General features: G+C 45.7%; 1 protein-coding gene across 1 annotated transcript in view; it reads right to left on the minus strand.

Moving 5' to 3' along the window:
* Nucleotides 1-20,000, minus strand: part of LOC308083044 (AP-2 complex subunit alpha-2-like) — a 91,477-nt gene that overhangs the window by 58,240 nt on the left and 13,237 nt on the right. The window contains exons 4-5 of the mRNA XM_080425155.1: nt 19,739-19,929; nt 3,293-3,422 (exon numbers count right to left, since the gene is read on the minus strand). Of these exons, the coding sequence (XP_080281281.1) occupies nt 3,293-3,422; nt 19,739-19,929 (321 nt within the window). The remainder of the gene's footprint in view (nt 1-3,292; nt 3,423-19,738; nt 19,930-20,000) is intronic.

The raw sequence follows: 20,000 nt of genomic DNA on the forward strand, positions 1-20,000 counted from the left end.
AGCTTCTTATCACCTGACAGGGAGGAGTTTCCCCGGTAGGACGTAGCTTCTTATCACCTGACAGGGGGGAGTTTCCCCGGTAGGACGTAGCTTCTTGTCACCTGACAGGGAGGAGTTTCCCTGGTAGGACGTAGCTTCTTATCACCTGATAGGGAGGAGTTTCCCCGGTACGACGTAGCTTCTTGTCACCTGACAGGGAGGAGTTTCCCCGGTACGACGTAGCTTCTTGTCACCTGACAGGGAGGAGTTTCCCCGGTAGGACGTAGCTTCTTGTCACCTGACAGGGAGGAGTTTCCCCGGTAGGACGTAGCTTCTTGTCACCTGACAGGGAGGAGTTTCCCCGGTAGGACGTAGCTTCTTGTCACCTGACAGGGAGGAGTTTCCCCGGTAGGACGTAGCTTCTTATCACCTGACAGGGAGGAGTTTCCCCGGTAGGACGTAGCTTCTTGTCACCTGACAGGGGGGAGTTTCCCCGGTAGGACGTAGCTTCTTGTCACCTGACAGGGGGGAGTTTCCCTGGTAGGACGTAGCTTCTTGTCACCTGACAGGGGGGAGTTTCCCCGGTAGGACGTAGCTTCTTGTCACCTGACAGGGAGGAGTTTCCCTGGTAGGACGTAGCTTCTTATCACCTGACAGGGGGGAGTTTCCCCGGTAGGACGTAGCTTCTTATCACCTGACAGGGGGGAGTTTCCCCGGTAGGACGTAGCTTCTTATCACCTGACAGGGAGGAGTTTCCCCGGTAGGACGTAGCTTCTTATCACCTGACAGGGGGGAGTTTCCCCGGTAGGACGTAGCTTCTTGTCACCTGACAGGGAGGAGTTTCCCTGGTAGGACGTAGCTTCTTATCACCTGATAGGGAGGAGTTTCCCCGGTACGACGTAGCTTCTTGTCACCTGACAGGGAGGAGTTTCCCCGGTACGACGTAGCTTCTTGTCACCTGACAGGGAGGAGTTTCCCCGGTAGGACGTAGCTTCTTGTCACCTGACAGGGAGGAGTTTCCCCGGTAGGACGTAGCTTCTTGTCACCTGACAGGGAGGAGTTTCCCCGGTAGGACGTAGCTTCTTGTCACCTGACAGGGAGGAGTTTCCCCGGTAGGACGTAGCTTCTTGTCACCTGACAGGGAGGAGTTTCCCCGGTAGGACGTAGCTTCTTATCACCTGACAGGGGGGAGTTTCCCCGGTAGGACGTAGCTTCTTGTCACCTGACAGGGGGGAGTTTCCCCGGTAGGACGTAGCTTCTTGTCACCTGACAGGGGGGAGTTTCCCCGGTAGGACGTAGCTTCTTGTCACCTGACAGGGGGGAGTTTCCCCGGTAGGACGTAGCTTCTTGTCACCTGACAGGGAGGAGTTTCCCTGGTAGGACGTAGCTTCTTATCACCTGACAGGGAGGAGTTTCCCCGGTAGTACGTAGCTTCTTATCACCTGACAGGGAGGAGTTTCCCTGGTAGGACGTAGCTTCTTATCACCTGACAGGGGGGAGTTTCCCCGGTAGGACGTAGCTTCTTATCACCTGACAGGGGGGAGTGTCCCCGGTAGGACGTAGCTTCTTATCACCTGACAGAGGAGTGTCCCCGGTAGGACGTAGCTTCTTATCACCTGACAGGGGGGAGTGTCCCCGGTAGGACGTAGCTTCTTATCACCTGACAGGGAGGAGTGTCCCCGGTAGGACGTAGCTTCTTATCACCTGACAGGGGGGAGTGTCCCCGGTAGGACGTAGCTTCTTATCACCTGACAGGGGGGAGTTTCCCCGGTAGGACGTAGCTTCTTGTCACCTGACAGGGAGGAGTTTCCCTGGTAGGACGTAGCTTCTTGTCACCTGACAGGGAGGAGTTTCCCTGGTAGGACGTAGCTTCTTGTCACCTGACAGGGGGGAGTGTCCCCGGTAGGACGTAGCTTCTTGTCACCTGACAGGGAGGAGTTTCCCCGGTAGGACGTAGCTTCTTGTCACCTGACAGGGGGGAGTTTCCCCGGTAGGACGTAGCTTCTTGTCACCTGACAGGGAGGAGTTTCCCCGGTAGGACGTAGCTTCTTGTCACCTGACAGGGGGGAGTTTCCCCGGTAGGACGTAGCTTCTTGTCACCTGACAGGGGGGAGTTTCCCTGGTAGGACGTAGCTTCTTGTCACCTGACAGGGGGGAGTTTCCCCGGTAGGACGTAGCTTCTTGTCACCTGACAGGGGAGAGTTTCCCCGGTAGGACGTAGCTTCTTGTCACCTGACAGGGGGGAGTTTCCCCGGTAGGACGTAGCTTCTTGTCACCTGACAGGGGGGAGTTTCCCCGGTAGGACGTAGCTTCTTGTCACCTGACAGGGGGGAGTGTCCCCGGTAGGACGTAGCTTCTTGTCACCTGACAGGGAGGAGTTTCCCTGGTAGGACGTAGCTTCTTGTCACCTGACAGGGAGGAGTTTCCCTGGTAGGACGTAGCTTCTTGTCACCTGACAGGGGGGAGTGTCCCCGGTAGGACGTAGCTTCTTGTCACCTGACAGGGGGGAGTGTCCCCGGTAGGACGTAGCTTCTTGTCACCTGACAGGGGGGAGTTTCCCCGGTAGGACGTAGCTTCTTGTCACCTGACAGGGGGGAGTTTCCCTGGTAGGACGTAGCTTCTTGTCACCTGACAGGGGGGAGTTTCCCCGGTAGGACGTAGCTTCTTGTCACCTGACAGGGGGGAGTTTCCCCGGTAGGACGTAGCTTCTTGTCACCTGACAGGGGGGAGTTTCCCCGGTAGGACGTAGCTTCTTGTCACCTGACAGGGGGGAGTTTCCCCGGTAGGACGTAGCTTCTTGTCACCTGACAGGGAGGAGTTTCCCCGGTAGGACGTAGCTTCTTATCACCTGACAGGGGGGAGTTTCCCCGGTAGGACGTAGCTTCTTATCACCTGACAGGGGGGAGTTTCCCCGGTAGGACGTAGCGCGTGGAAGGAACACGTTATTCCAACCAGTTCCTTTCCCCTCCATCAGGCGCCCTGGCTGTCATGGGGGAGGCAGTATAGAGACCAGGATTACTACATGTTTTTGTGAGGGTATTAACTACCCTAGGAGACACGGGGAGAACATGCAAACTCCACACAGAGTAGGCCCTTTCGCCAACCCCACCTAGGATATGGGCACTGATGACACGGAGGAGAAGACACGCCCCAAGCGCCCACAGCGTCCCCGGCGGGAATCGAACCGAGGACCTTCTAGCTGTGAGGCGGCAGCGCTACCGACGTGTGTGTGTGTGTGTGTGTGTGTGTGTGTGTGTGCGCGTGTGCGTGTGCGTGTGTGTGTGTGTGTGCGTGTGTGTGTGTGTGTACATACCAGGTGCTGGTCATTCAGTAGGTGGACCACCCTAGCGGTCCACTCCCCCATGGGCACCAGGTCAGGTGACGTCCTGTTGAGTCTCAGGAGACACAGCGCTGCACTCTGCTTCACACTGTCCATGGTGTCCCTGTTACCATGGAAACAATGCCTTATGTTACTATGGAAACAATGCCTCATGTTACTATGGAAACAATGCCTTATGTTACCATGGAAACAATGCCTCATGTTACTATGGAAACAATGCCTTATGTTACTATGGAAACAATGCCTTATGTTACCATGGAAACAATGCCTCATGTTACCATGGAAACAATGCCTCATGTTACTATGGAAACAATGCCTTATGTTACCATGGAAACAATGCCTTATGTTACCATGGAAACAATGCCTCATGTTACCATGGAAACAATGCCTCATGTTACTATGGAAACAATGCCTTATGTTACTATGGAAACAATGCCTCATGTTACTATGGAAACAATGCCTCATGTTACTATGGAAACAATGCCTTATGTTACCATGGAAACAGTGCCTTATGTTACCATGGAAACAATGTCTCATGTTACTATGGAAACAATGCCTTATGTTACTATGGAAACAATGCCTTATGTTACTATGGAAACAATGCCTCATGTTACTATGGAAACAATGCCTTATGTTACTATGGAAACAATGCCTCATGTTACTATGGAAACAATGCCTCATGTTACCATGGTAACAATGCCTCATGTTACTATGGAAACAATGCCTCATGTTACTATGGAAACAATGCCTCATGTTACCATGGAAACAATGCCTCATGTTACTATGGAAACAATGCCTCATGTTACTATGGAAACAATGCATCATGTTACTATGGAAACAATGCCTCATGTTACTATGGAAACAATGCCTCATGTTACTATGGAAACAATGCCTCATGTTACTATGGAAACAATTCCTCATGTTACTATGGAAACAATGCCTCATGTTACTATGGAAACAATGCCTCATGTTACTATGGAAACAATGCCTCATGTTACTATGGAAACAATGCCTTATGTTACTATGGAAACAATGCCTCATGTTACTATGGAAACAATGCCTCATGTTACTATGGAAACAATGCCTCATGTTACTATGGAAACAATGCCTAATGTTACCATGGAGACGGTGTCTCTGTTGTTGAACTAAATAAATTGGACTATAGTCACCAGGTCTGTCCCCGACTCAGGATTTATTGAGTCGACTCAGAGTCGTGGGTTTAATGCAGAGTCGACGGAGTCGTGTTATAAGGTTCATAAGGGGGGGGGGGGTGTGCATGCAGCAAGTGCTTACTCTGCTTTAAACAGAGTCAGTAGGAAAAATACACCTTACTATTTTGAGTTGCAATAATGATCAAGAAAGACAATTGAAAATATTACACAGACTCCATTATACACCTTTATTAATAAGTAAGCTTGGCCTTAGCTCTCCTAATTGTAATAAGTGCAATACAGAGGTTGGTACGTATGCTCACGTACAAAGATACAAGTGTTTTGGAATGAGGTGAAGAAGGAGCTGAAGACCTTGATTGGATATAGTTTGGACTTGTCACCTCCAGTGTGTACTGGCAGCTAAGGTATTCAGTGCAAGGAGCAATCACAATGCTAAATGGATCGGAATACTCTTGTATTAGCAAGAAAGACCATACTCAAGCTCTGGATCCATGAGGACGTTCCTACCCTGGATGATTGGTATATAGGGAGGTATTGAGCGTGTGGTACCGTTGGAAAAACTGACCTATATCCTCTGTGATAACATGGAAGGATTCACAGGGGTATGGCAGCCAGTCTTGGATGCAGTGGACCCTTCTAGACTGAGCTTCAAATGTACCTTATCCCATTGATACCTGGGACGCATCTGTGTCACTTTTAGATTTCTTTAGGCTATTCAAAAATAGCAGATATACAAGCTCATAGCGCGGGAGTGCCGCGCTACGAGCTTGTATATCTGCTATTTTTGAAAAATCGTGAAAATTATTTTTAAAATATTTTTTTCCGATTTTTTTTTTTAGGATTTTGAAAATGTTTAGAAGCAGCCTCAGGTCTCAATGGGTTAATGAACAGTATATGTAAATAGAAAGAGACTCTGGTGACCTCCAACACACGATCATGTCAAACCGGTAGGCCTGTCCCCGACTAAGGATTTGTATAGTCGAATCTGAGTGGCGACTAATTGCCATTAGTCGACTGGCAGTCGACTAATGCAACACCCCAAAAAAATGAAAAATAAAATAAAAAAATTATTTTTTAAATAATTTTGATTATTATTTTTGTCAGGCCTACAAACCGGTGGTGTCGACGTCAGGCTCCTCGCCCGACGCTTCGACTTTTTAGGGGACAGCCCTGTCACACCTGTACGGTTTTCCTTTTTTACATTACAAACATTATAAACGGAACATAATAGTGTAATGCTGAGAGTTAATTAAATACAATTGTATTAACTCTCGGCCGCCACACATAGCAGTGATCTGGTCTGTAGGGGACGCTGCCTCACCGTGGGGAAGGTGGTTTCAGGTTGGATATTCACCCAGTTGGATAATATCCAGCTGGGTGAATATCCAACATCAAACCAACTTCACCACGGTGCCTCACCACGGTGTGAATGGGCCAGTGTTGTGTTAAGAGTCTTTTCCGGGACTTTTCAGGGAAAATGATAACATTGTAGCGAACACAGCAGCTATAGGTGAGGGCGACCCCAGCTAAACAACAGGCCGCTCGGCGTTCGTTTGTATGGAAGATGTGGTAACTTCACTCCAAGAAGGAACACACTCACGCTTTGATATCTTTGAGATTCTTTATCTTAAGACTCGCAGGTGACAATACATGTACAGAACACTGTGGTGGTAACAAACATAGATACATGTTAGCGGCTACATTTCCTATCTGCCGGTAGCACCGGAAGTAATTCCTTTTAACCCCCAAACCTGTGATACTGGAATTCATGGTTAACAGCTCCCTCTGCAGGTATGATGAAGAATAATAATAATAATAAATGTACTTTACAACACCTCTCTCCCCTTAGATTTCAACTTCCCCATAAATGTTAAATACATCTGAAAAAGCAAAAACATTTATCTTTTTTTCCTTCTTTTTTTTTTTTTTTTTTACACCTTCACAGATTACACCAGTGCATCATTAGAGTCTCTTTTTTTTTTATATGTATATATCAAAACCCAAATCTGTCGGGAGGTTTACGGGCACGCTGTGACCTGCGCACCACCCCGGGTGTTTCCGCAGTCACCACTGGCGATGGTGATTTGAGAGGGTCTGGTGGTGGGGACATGAGAGGGGTCTGTGCGGGTGTGGGAGAATGTTCATCCTGTTCAGGGGGCACAGACACCTCTGCCAGTGTCTCTCGCTGGGGTACAGGCACAGTGGCACCTGTTCCCTCAATTGGGTAACTCACCAACGGTAACTGTGTGACTGTCTCTGTGTCTGGACCTGCATCATAACGCAGGCGCACATGGTCCTGATGTCTGCGGAACTCCCGTCCGTCCCTCAGCTTGACAACATGTGAGACTGGACCACTCTGCCTAAGGATGACCCCAGGCAGCCATTTCTGGTTGTTGTTATGACTGAAATCCTTCACATAGACATTGTCACCTTTTTTTAACTGTCTCTCTCGTGCATGTTGATCATGTCCTTCCTTCATTTTCTCCTGTTTTCTCTCCACCTTTGCCTTCAGGTCGGGACGTAGCAGGTCCAATTTTGACTTGGGCCGACGCCCCATCAACAGCTCGGCTGGTGTGCGTCCAGTTGTAGTCTGTGGAGTGAGGCGATAATTAAACAGGAAACGTGATAGTCGTGTGCTAACAGAGCCTCCTGTCAATCGCTTCAGTCCTTCCTTCACTGTCTGAACAGCCCGCTCGGCTAGGCCATTTGAAGCAGGATGGAAAGGAGCCGTCCGGATGTGATGAATGCCATTCTGTTGCATGAACTCACTGAACAGCTCACTGGTGAACGTGGGGCCATTATCACTCACGAGAGAATCAGGCAAACCATGAACTGAAAACACTTGTCTTAGTTTGTCTATGGTCATGGGGGCCGTAATGTTGCTCATGATGTGGGCCTCTATCCACTTGGAATGAGCATCTACCATTATAAAGAACATATGTCCCATAAACGGGCCTGCAAAGTCCACATGTAGCCTAGACCATGGACGGTCTGGCCACTCCCATGGGTGAAGTGGTGCTGGTGGCGACATGTTCTGGTTGATCTGGCATTGTGTGCATGATTTTACCCTGTACTCCAATTCCAGATCCATTTTCGGCCACCAGACATAGGATCTTGCAAAACTTTTCATTCGAGACACACCTGGATGAGTCTCGTGAATCTCCTCCACAATCCGTGGACGAGCCGGGGGCGGTGCGACCACTCTCGTGCCCCAGAGAATGCATCCATCTTGCAAACTCAGTTCTGTCTTGCGTTTTGCATAGGGTTTAAGGTCCTCACCTTCCACCACACTGGGCCACCCTTGCAACAAGAAAGTCTTAACTTGGGACAGGGTTGGATCTCTCTCTGTCCACTGCCGGATCTGTGTTGCCTTCACAGGTGTCTCTGCCACTCTCTGCAATGAAAACACAGTCTCGGGCGGCACATAAGTAGTAGCAGGTGTATCAGGTAAAGGCAGTCGACTCAGTGCATCAGCATTTGAATTATCTTTACCTGCTCTGTACACAATAGTATACTGGTATGCGGACAAGGTGAGGGCCCAACGCTGTATTCTGGCTGAGGCAAGCGGCGGGATGCATTTAGTCTCGCTGAACAGGCTCATCAGAGGTTTATGGTCCGTATGAATGGTAAATGGACGGCCATACAGATACTGGTGAAACCGTTTTACAGCGAACACAATGGCCAGCCCCTCCTTGTCCAACTGTGAGTAGCCCCTCTCGGCGGCGTTCAGGGTGCGGGACGAGAAACCAATAGGCTTCTCAGAGCCATCCTCCATTATATGGGAAAGGACTGCCCCCACGCCGTAGGGCGAGGCATCACAGGCAAGCGTGATCTCTCTAGCTGGGTCATAATGAACAAGCAACTTTGTTGAGTGGAGGAGCCCTTTCACTGCCTTGAATGCTCTCTCCTGCTCTTCACCCCACTGCCACTTAGTGTCATTGTGCAGCAACTGGTACAGTGGGGCCAGGACCTGTGACAGGTCATGTAAGAACTTGCCATAATAATTTACCAGACCTAGAAAAGATCTGAGTTCAGGTACATTCTTGGGACTTGGTGCTTCTTTGATGGCTCGCACTTTGTCCTCCAAGGGCCAGAGCCCCTCTGCTGTGATCTTGTGACCCAGGTATGTTACACTGGGCGCCATGAACACGCACTTGCGCCGTTTCAAACGCAGTCCTGCGTCAGACATCTTCTTCAGCACCTGCTCTAGGTTAGCCAGATGCTCCTCCTCCGTGGCCCCTGTGATCAATATGTCATCCAGATACACTGCCACGTGAGGAATTCCCTGCAGCAAGGTGTCCATTGTTCTTTGGAAAATGGCGGGGCTGGACGCCACTCCAAACACTAGGCGGTTGTACTTGAATAACCCCTTGTGTGTGTTAATTGTGACAAACTCTCTCGACTCCTCGTCAAGCAGCAGCTGTTGATAGGCATGGCTCATGTCCAGTTTTGTGAAGAGCTTCCCCCCTGACAGGGTCGCAAACAGGTCATCCACCCGTGGCAACGGATACTCCTCCAGCGTAGAGCACTGGTTCACTGTCAGCTTGTAGTCGCCACATATCCTTGCCGTTTTGTCTTCCTTTAATACTGGAACAATAGGAGCCGCCCACCTGGAGAACTGTACGGGCTCTATGATACCCATTTTCTGTAAACGGTTCAGCTCCTCCTCCACAATACTTTTCATAGCATAAGGCACTGGCCTGGGCTTAAAGAACCGTGGCTTGGCATCCGAGTCCATATGGAGCTTCACCGACACGCCCTTCAGTGTGCCCAGCTCATCCTTGAACACCTCACTGTAGTTCTGCAGAATGTCCTCCATAGTGTGTGTACGGGCATATTTAATTTCATGCCAATTTAGGCGGAGTTTGCGAAGCCAATCGCGGCCCAACAGACTAGGCCCGCTCCCTGTGGCTATCACCAGCCTGGCTGTGTCTCTCTGACCTTCAGCTGCAATGTCCACATCTATCACCCCTAAATGAGGTATGGGCTGTCCTGTGTAAGTCCTGAGCTTGAGTTTTGAGGGCCTGATAGGAGGCAGACTACGCCCCCATGACCCCCTGTAGGTCTCCTCACTTATGACTGAGGCAGTAGCCCCTGAATCAATCTCAAACTTAATGTCCTGCCCATTAACAGTAACTGTGGCATAATAAGGCTCAGATGGCTCTTCATCTGTTTCCACCCCAAACATATTATATGCACATGTGGCCTCCCCATCCTCCTCTTCTAGATGGTGTGTGGCTGCATGAAACGGCTGAGGTCTCCTCCCCCCAGGCTTAACTCTCCCCTTAGAGCTCCTGCACTTTTTAGATAAGTGGCCCTTTTTGTTACATCCATGACAGATAGCATCTTTAAACTTGCAGTCATTGGCATAGTGTGACCCCCCACACCTAAAACATTCCACCCGCCTTTCCTGCTTACCAGTCTCCTTCCTGACTTGGTACACTGCCACTGACTGTGATCCATTCCCTTTTTGGATATCCTTAGCATCACTTGCTGCCATTTCCATGCCTAGGGAAATATCTAAGGCTTTCTGAAAAGTCAATGGTGGTGTTTCTCCCAGCAGGCGGCGCTGAATGGCGTTTTCACTAATGCCGCATACTAATCGGTCACGGAGCATGTCATCTAACACTGCCCCAAAATCACAATGTTCAGATAGCTGCCGTAGCTCGGCTACAAAGTTAGACACAGACTGACCTTGTCTTTTGAAATGACTGTGGAATTTAAACCGTTGGACAATAACAGAGGGTTTTGGGTTATGGTGGTTTCCCACAAGCTGAACAAGATCATCATATGGAATATCTCCTGGTTTCCGTGGAGTGGCCAAGTTCCTTATCAGCTTATAAGTCTTTGCCCCACACACACTCAGGAGAATAGAGCGCTTTTTAGCCTCCTCAGTAATGTCATTTGCAGCGAAAAAGTGTCCCAACCTTTCCTCGTACTCCGTCCAGTCCTCGTTTCCCTCCACAAACTCACTGATTGTCCCAAACGTCGTCATCTGAACACGTTGTCCACCGGCCGCATTCACCGGCAATTCCACGTTTTCGTCACCGTTCTCCACGTCTCCGTTCTGTGTCGCGTCGTCGTCACTGCTACTGCTGCTCATAGTAATCCAACTTGAGCACGTAGTAATCCAGTTCACCTCGTCGCCAAAAATATGTGGTAACTTCACTCCAAGAAGGAACACACTCACGCTTTGATATCTTTGAGATTCTTTATCTTAAGACTCGCAGGTGACAATACATGTACAGAACACTGTGGTGGTAACAAACATAGATACATGTTAGCGGCTACATTTCCTATCTGCCGGTAGCACCGGAAGTAATTCCTTTTAACCCCCAAACCTGTGATACTGGAATTCATGGTTAACAGCTCCCTCTGCAGGTATGATGAAGAATAATAATAATAATAAATGTACTTTACAACAGAAGATGTGGACAAAAAGACAGTGTAGTGTTCGTGTAGCGAGGCAGCAAGTAGCCTAGCCTTGCTATTGACTAGCCATGGATCACACGACGCTCGTCCGTCACGAGCGTCATGGCTGAACTTCAACCTGGTGTTTGCACTTTCTCCATTAAGAACCCGTACATCTACATGAACGTTCAGATTTCAAATATTAAGTGCTTACCCCATGGCCACAAATGTTACAATTATGTATGGGCCGGCATAAGTACCCGTGTCTTCCGTATTGTATAATAAAAAGCATTTTAATCCGATCGGTGGCCATTTTCTCATAAATTTCTGGTTTCGGTTGGGAGGTGTATTGCACTATGAGAAAATGGCCGCCGATCGGATTAACATGCTTTTAATTGAACAATACAGAAGATACGGTCACTTAGACCTGTCCGAAGTGAATTGTAACATCCGTGGCCATGAGGTAAGCACTTTATATTTGAAATGTGAACATTTGTGTGGATGTACGGGCAGTAAATGAAGAAAGTGCAGTTTGGTCATGATATGACAGTCATGTTTCAGGGCTAGTTATTGACCAACAGCTGGATTGATTGTTTACTTTGTTTAAGGAGAGACAGGGCAGGATACAGGTGGTCGGGGCGTGGTCAGCGTGCAATGGAGTAGGCTGCGTTTCTGCGAGGCTCCGCTCCAAACGGCTTTCATTTAACACTTTAATAATTAATACAGCAACATTCAATGTCCATTACTCGCCCTAGATGACGGACAGGAAAAGTACGTTGAGACCACGCCAACACAAAAATTGTACAAGTGAGAATACTTCTGTGGACGGGGATTTGGAAGACGCTAGCGACATCATGCTAGCTGGGGAGCTAACCGGGGATGGCGCAGCAGCTAACCCTTCCACGGCTGATTTGATGAAAGCTATCGCCGGCCTGCAGAAAACAGTGGAGACTAAGCTCTCTACTATCTCGACTACTATGAGCTCCATGCAAGCTTCACTATCTACAGTCACTGGAAAAGTTCATGATATTGAAAAAGCAGTGACCAGGCATGACGACATCTTGGAGGCACAGGAGACGATATGTAAGGCTCTGCAAGATGGCTACAGTGAGATGCGCAAGAAGCTGCTGATACTTGAGATGCATTCAAGACGTCGAAATATCAGAATAACAGGTATAGCTGAAGGAGAGGAAAAAGATAACCCGACTGACTTTGTGTCTACTCTGATTCCATTTCTGCTGGGGGCCGATCACTTTCCAGATAAGGTCCTAGTTGACGTAGCTCATAGAGTAGGCCCAAAGCCTGCTAATGGCAGCTACTCGCGTGCGCTCATTGCGAAGATACACTATCTACAAGTGCAGATGCTCATCACCAAGCTGGCCCCTAAAAAGGCTCCTCTGCGCTACAAAGATGGCAAGGTCTCCATATTCCCTGATCTACCGACTGAGGTGTTTCAACAACGCAAGAAGTTCCAGGACGTCCGGAGCAGATGCAGGGCCGCTGGCCTGCTATCCGGTTTCATGGGCCAGCAGACTCGACTTCGCATCACCGTGGATGGAGCCACGGAGTACTTCGATACACCCGAGGCAGCTGGTCGTTTTCTGGATAGAAAGCTGGTCATCGTCGTGGAGGAGGAAGACATGAGTGGGGATCCCCCTGAATGATTTTCCTGTTCGTCGCCTTGGGCTGAGGAGCTAAGGGTATGTTAATCACACACGTTATGTTTCGTCCGGCTGGACCTGAGAGAGTTTCTACTTCGCAAGACTCTTTATTTTTGTTTGGAAAAAAAAAGGAAGAATTTTTTATTTTTTTATTTTAGATGAACACCTGGACTTATGCTGGTGTGGCCCACCAAATTTTATTTTTCCCCCTTTATACCTAGTATGTTATGATTGTTGGTCTCAAATCGAAATAGTTTATCTCACTGTGATGATGTTTATGCTATATATATATATGCTCTCTGATTTTTTCATTATTCCCTGTCTTTTCTTCTCAAACACTGGTGGGCTACATTAGCTTATGGACATTGGAGTAATTCGCGGGGCTATGCAGCACGATTTTTCATTTTTTAAATAATTTTTTCATAGATATGAACAATGGGATGAATGCTCATATTTCAATGCAACCCTCTTTTTTTTTTCTCATTCTATTTTTGATATATATATATTTTTTGTACTTCTACTATATTGGATGCCATGGGAACAATTCATGAGGATTAGCTTCACTTAGATGGTCTCTATGATCAGGGCTGTTAAAATTCTGTGCAAAACTTTTTTGTTCTTTTTTCTTTCTCTTCTCTCCCTCAAAGGGGAGGGCAGCACTGAGTATTTGTTTATGGGCATGGCAGGATGCTTACACTTCACAACTTATTTTTTCATCTTTTATGTAGTCGTGTTTATATATATGTGTGTATACATTCTTTTTTTTTGTTTTTCTTTGACTGAAACTTTATATGTACGTTGATCGCAATGCACACTCTTTTTTATTTTATTTACAGGAGTCTTGTGCGAGCGGCTCAGGCCGGCTAGGGTTTAGGGGTTCGGTTGGATTCAACTGATGTATACAGATTTTCTCAGTGACCGTGTGATTGTGTCACTCTGTTATTATTGTATTGCAATAAGGTATTTTTTATTTCTTTTTATTGTTTTATTATGGAGCGGAGCCATGGGTGGGAATTTTACTTATGCCCCGGATTGTATTAGGGAGGTTAGAGAAGGATGCCAGTAAGGGGTGTCCCTCTGCTTGGGGGTGGAGGGTGGGGGGTGGGAAATCTGTGTTATATGTTTTGTGTTTTGTTTGGCTGTTGGTGCGCGCCTATTTGGTTCGGCGGGCGGTGTCACTACTTTTCATCCTGATCTGTGTCAATGACACATAGGGCGGTTAACAGGCTACCTAACGGGGCCCTGAGGTTTGTCAGCTGGAATGTAAAAGGACTAGGCAATCCGGTAAAGAGGGCAAAAGTTTTAGCTCATCTTAAATCCTTACAGCCGGATATTATTTTCCTCCAGGAAACGCATGCCAAACGCAATGTGCAGTCAATCCTCCGAGCTAACTGGTTAGGCCAGGCATATCATGCTAACTTTGGAGCTAAGGCGAGAGGTGTAGCGATATTATTCAGGAAAAATATTCCATTCACTCAAACTGCTACAATAACTGATCCGGATGGTAGATATTTAATTATTACTGGTCATCTGGCGTCTCTGCCTGTGACCCTAGTGAATATTTATGGCCCGAACTTTGATTGCCCGGATTTTTTTAGAAAATTGTTTAATTTAATTCCCGATATACATCATACTAATGTTCTGATTGCTGGCGATGCCAACTGTGTCATGAATGCTGCGCTGGACAAAAGCTCGCCTCTGTCCTTGCAGCAGTCAAAGGCTGGATGTCTTTTGAATACTTTGTTAAAAAACTCAAATGTTGTGGATATTTGGAGATTGGTTAACCCTGCAGGGAGAGAGTATTCTTTTTTCAGTCCAGTACACAAAACCTCAAGTCGCATTGACTACTTTTTCCTAGATTCTAAGCTTATACCTGCGGTTATTGATAGCACTTATCATCCTGATTATGCATGCACTTCATGGTATCACAACACCTCCAAGGCCTTAAAAACAAGGCTCCAAACATCCCAAAACAAACTTGTAAGGCTACTTCTTGGCCTCAATCACAGAACCCATCTAACCCCTGCTCATTTTGCTAGGATTGGATGGCTTAGGGTTGAGGACAGAGTACAGCAACTTGCTATGGGCCTGGTCTTCAAGATACACCACAACATTGGGATCCCCCTGTATTTGTCAAAATACTTCAAAAATGTTAATGAAGTCCATGATCATAACACCAGAGGCAGCTCCACTGATCATGTTCAACCCAGATTTGGCTCAACTAAGGGTATGAACTCATTCTCATGCTATTCATCAAAAATGTGGAATGCCCTACCAAAAGGAGTAAAGGAGTGTAAAACCCTACTCACTTTCAAAACTGCCCTAAAGATACACCTTCAGGAGGCTGCAATTCGAAAATGGCCCCTGTCTAAGTCTTAACCTACCCCTCCCTACCCCCCCCCCCCCCTCTTTCATTTTCCTCTTTTGTATATATATATATATATTTTTTTTTTTTTTTTTTTTTTTTTTTTTTTTTTTTTTTTTTTTTTCTCTCGTCATACCAGTAACCTGAAAGCTGATTGTATGACATTCTGTATAGTAGTGTGTATATCTGCCTGCCTCTTATATTTCATCATGATTTGTGTGTATGGGGTCCTCATCTTAAACAAGCGTAATGCTTAATGAGGGTTTCCAGTTTAGTAGACCTTGTATTGTGAATTTGTACTTCCATGTACTGTTATGTACTGTCATGTACTATTCTCATGTCTTTCTAAATAAACTACATCAATCAATCAATCAAATCCAATATTAATCTCTGATCATAGCCCAGTAACATTGGATTTGCAATTTCGTGACTTAGACAACAGAAATAAGAGGGCATGGCGATTTGACCCTCTACTTCTGAAAGATGAATCATTTCTTGAAGAAATGGAGGGTCATATCTCCTTCTTCTTAACCACAAATGACAATGGCGAGGTTGATGATACAGTGTTGTGGGAAGCTTTGCAGGCAGTCATGAGGGGGCATATAATTGCTTTTTCATCTGCCAAGCGGAGGTCACTAGATCAGTCCCTCAGAAGTATAGAGGCTACTATAACTCAATTGGACAAGGATTATCTAAATACTCCATCCCCGGAACTATTGGGTAAAATTATAAAACTAAGGTATGAATATAATTCAATTATTACAAAACAGGTCTGCTCCCAACTACTAAACTACAGACAGAAGATTTTTGAAATAGGTGATAAACCACACAAATTACTCGCTAGACTGTTGAGGCAGTCGCAAGCCTCTCAAGCCATTCTCTCTGTAAAAAATAAAAATGGTGACCTAGTTACTGTACCAAAGGAAATTAATAAATGTTTTGAGGAGTTTTACCGAGATCTATATAGTTCTAAAAGCACATCTAGCCAGGCCTCAATTGATAGTTTCTTAGAAGAATGTGATCTACCTACTCTGAATGCTGAGGCAGTATCAATATTGGATGCAGATATTACACTGAAAGAAGTGAAGCTCGCTATTCAGCAGTCACCAAATAACAAGGCCCCTGGACCTGACGGTTTCGGGGCTGAATTTTATAAAGCTTATTCTGCTCTGTTGGCTCCTCTTATACTTCGTATGCTGAATAACTCCAAAGAGATGGGCTCTTTACCGAAAGCTCTATATCATGGTAGGATTTCTCTCTTGTTAAAAAAAGGACGGGACTCCACTTTGGCTTCCTCATATAGGCCCATTTCTCTTCTCCCACTAGAAACAAAAATTTTGAGTAAAATACTCTCCTCTCGCCTCAAGGAACACATAACGAGTATCATTCATTCTGACCAGACCGGTTTTATGCCCAATCGCCACATTCAGTTCAACATGAGGAGGTTGTTTAATGTTATATATAATCCGGCCCGTAGCACAGAAGACGCGGTTGTGATCTCCCTCGATGCTGAAAAAGCCTTTGATCAGATTGAACACCCCTACATGATGTCTGTTTTGACAAAATTTGGATTTGGACAAAATTTTATTAATTGGATAAAAATTATTTACAAAAAGCCATCTGCCTCAATTATTACCAACCAGAATGTATCAGAGCCATTTAGACTATTCAGAGGCACGCGTCAGGGGGATCCGATCTCGGCTTATATTTTCGCTCTAGCGCTCGAACCGCTAGCGTCAAGAATACGAACCTGTCCAGAGATACATCCGATATTGCAATCTGGTACATCGCATAAGATATCGGCATACGCTGATGATGTGGTGTTGTTCATTTCAAAACCAAGGTCTTCCATCCCTCCATTGCTAGATCTTATAAATACATTTGGTTCATTTTCTGGGTATAGGATAAATTGGACGAAAAGTGAACTGATGCCTTTGTCGCAGGTTGCGGACCGAACTTTTCTGGAGTCCACCCCGTTTAGGATTGTATTAGATAAATTCACGAGTCTGGGTATAATAGTCACAAGTAAATTGAATCAGTTACTGAAACTAAATTGGGAGGAAAAGATGAAACAATTAGTGAAAAACATAGAGTTCTGGAATACTTTGCCTATTTCAATGGCCGGTCGCATAAATGCCATAAAAATGGTAACTCTACCCAGATTCCTTTACATCTTTCAGTCACTTCCAATAAGTATCCCTCAATATTACTTTAAAAAGTTGGACTCTGTCATCTCGTCCTTTATCTGGTTCGGAAAAACACCCAGAATAGCTAGGCCACATATCTGTAAGAGTAGGAACGAGGGGGGATTTGGGCTTCCTCAATTCAGGTTGTATTATATGGCGGCGCATCTGAACTGGCTTTCTTTCTGGTATGAGTGTTATCCGGGTTATAGCTTGGAGAATATGCCTTCCTGGCTGCAAATTGAGCATTTATCATGTGTAGGGTCGAGTTTACCAGCTCTACTTAATAGCCCTACTAAGATTAAGGGAATCAGTTACGGGCACAACCCTATAATTCAAAATTCTCTGAAAGTTTGGTCCCAGGTATTAATGATGACGAAGGCCCCTAAAATGTATCTATATACCCCCATATGTTCCAATCATGCCTTTAAACCAGGAATGGCTGACCCTGTTTTTTTAGCATGGAGAGAGAAAGGTATTGGTTCTTTGAGAAATGTATATATTGATGATCATCTTGCATCTTTCCAGCAACTGCAGCAATCCTTTCAGCTCCCGGCATCACATTTTTTCCGCTTTCTTCAGCTGAGACACTTTATCAGATCACATTTCCCACAATATGAGCAAAAACCCCATCATCCTGTTCTAGAAGAAATAATGAGAATAGAGCCTTTTAGTAAAGGTGCGGTCTCTCAATTCTATGGCATATTGCAGACCCTGATTAGCCCTTCTTCACATCCCTACAGGGACAAGTGGCAAAGTGAGTTGGGCATGGAAATTTCAGATGACATGTGGGAAGATTGTATCAATAATATACACCGCAGCTCAATTAATGTCAGACACTCTTTAATACAATTTAAAATTGTTCACAGGCTACATTTCTCCCCAACTAAATTGAATAAGATCTTTCCCAACTCTTCTCCCTTGTGTGGGAAGTGCTCTATTGAGCAGGGAACTCTGTCTCACCAATTCATTACATGTCATAAATTGCAAAACTTCTGGAATCAGCTGTTTGATTTTCTCTCCAAAGCTTATAAAAGAGAATTGCCCCCAGCCCCATTGACCGCTCTTTTTGGAATTGTGGAACCAGGAATGGCTCACAATAAATATGAAATCCAGGCCATCACACTATCCACCCTGCTAGCCAGGAAGTTAATTCTCCAGGCCTGGAAATCAGAGAAACCCCCGACATTCAATATGTGGCTGAAGGAGCTGGGAGGAGTGTTGCACCTGGAGAGGATAAGGTTCACCCTTTCTAATAGGGAACCCCTATATGAGAAGATATGGGCACCTATACTTGGGCTGCTTGATGAGTTGAACTGAATGAATATAATGTTGTGTTGCCCCCCTGGGTAGTACCTGTTGATGCCTTTTATTATTATTTAGATTGTGATGTTGCTCGTTTTGCCCTCTGGGTGTGTACCTTCATCAGCCTTTTGATGTTTGTATGTCGTTTTATTTAGTTAGTTTGTCTACGTGATTGTTCTGTTATGTATGCTTTTGTTTCGTTTCATGTTGTTTTGTATTTATTTTCTTTTTGCGTTTTGTATTTTTTCTTTATCTGTGCAAATCCTGATTTCAATCTCTGAAAATTGCCTGTGTGAGAGGAAAAAACTACAATAAACAGATTTAAAAAAAAAAAAAGGAGAGACAGGGCAGATACAGTCATTTTGGTGGGTCCAGTTTCCATTCCTTATTGTAGCAGCTAAAATGTGGATTGTGGCAAATTGTGAAATGCTGTTCTTTGTTGCAGTGTAAACGTTCTCAACACGTGCGTTTGTTTGTGTATATCCGTTGTCATGGCAACCTTGCTGCTGCGAAATGCCATGCCGTTTATAGTTATATAACAGGTAAATCTCCACTAGTCGACTACCAGTGGGTCAAATTAGTCAACTAGTAAAAATCACTAGTCGTGAAAGCCCTAGTTGTGTGTGTGTGTGTGCAGTGGTGGAAAGTAACTAAGTACATTTACTCAAGTACTGTACTTAAGTACAATTTTTAGGTATTTGTACTTTACTTGAGTATTTCCAATTTCCAATACTTTTACTTCTACTCCACTACATCTCAGAGGCAAATATTGTACTTTTACTCCACTACAATTATTTGAAAACTTTAGTTACTAGTTACTTTTCAGATATAAACTATGATATAATGAAACATACATTAACCACTTTAGCCCTATTTTATACATAGGCTATTTGAAAATAGCAGATCTACAAGCTCACAACGCGTCGCATCGCGACGCGTTGAGAGCTTGTAGATCGGCTATTTTCAAATATTTAGTACTTTTACTTTTGGTACTTTAAGTACATTTTGATGCCAATACTTTTGTACTTTTACTCAAGTAGATTTTAAATTTTGGATTTTTACTTGTAACAGAGTATTTTTATATTGCAGTATTGGTAATTTTACTTAAGTACAGAATTTGAGTACTTTTTCCACCACTGTGAGTGTGTGTGTGTGTGTGTGTGTGTGTGTGTGTGTGTGTGTGTGTGTGTGTGTGTGTGTGTGTGTGTGTGTGTGTGTGTGTGTGTGTGTGTGTGTGTTGTAGTTCCGTACCCGGCCACCAGGATGCGTGGTATGTCAGCAGTGAAGGCCTCAGCCATCTCTCTGCTGCCCACGTTGGCCACACAGTGCAGATGCGTGGTATGTCAGCAGTGAAGGCCTCAGCCATCTCTCTGCTGCCCACGTTGGCCACACAGTGCAGAGCCAGGTTGATGAAGGTCGGGTTCCTGCTGGAGAGGTCGTTCTTCAGGCCGTTGTTGATCAGACGGATCAGGTCACTGTTAGAGTTCACCAGCACTGAGATGAACAGGTAGCCCTGAGGATGACCCCCAACACACTGTTATAACTGTTTAATACATTATGAGATGAACAGGTAGCCCTGAGGAT

Source organism: Gymnoscopelus braueri, assembly GCF_963280865.1.
Source record: "Gymnoscopelus braueri genome assembly, chromosome: 1".
In the NCBI taxonomy this organism is placed as follows: domain Eukaryota; kingdom Metazoa; phylum Chordata; class Actinopteri; order Myctophiformes; family Myctophidae; genus Gymnoscopelus; species Gymnoscopelus braueri.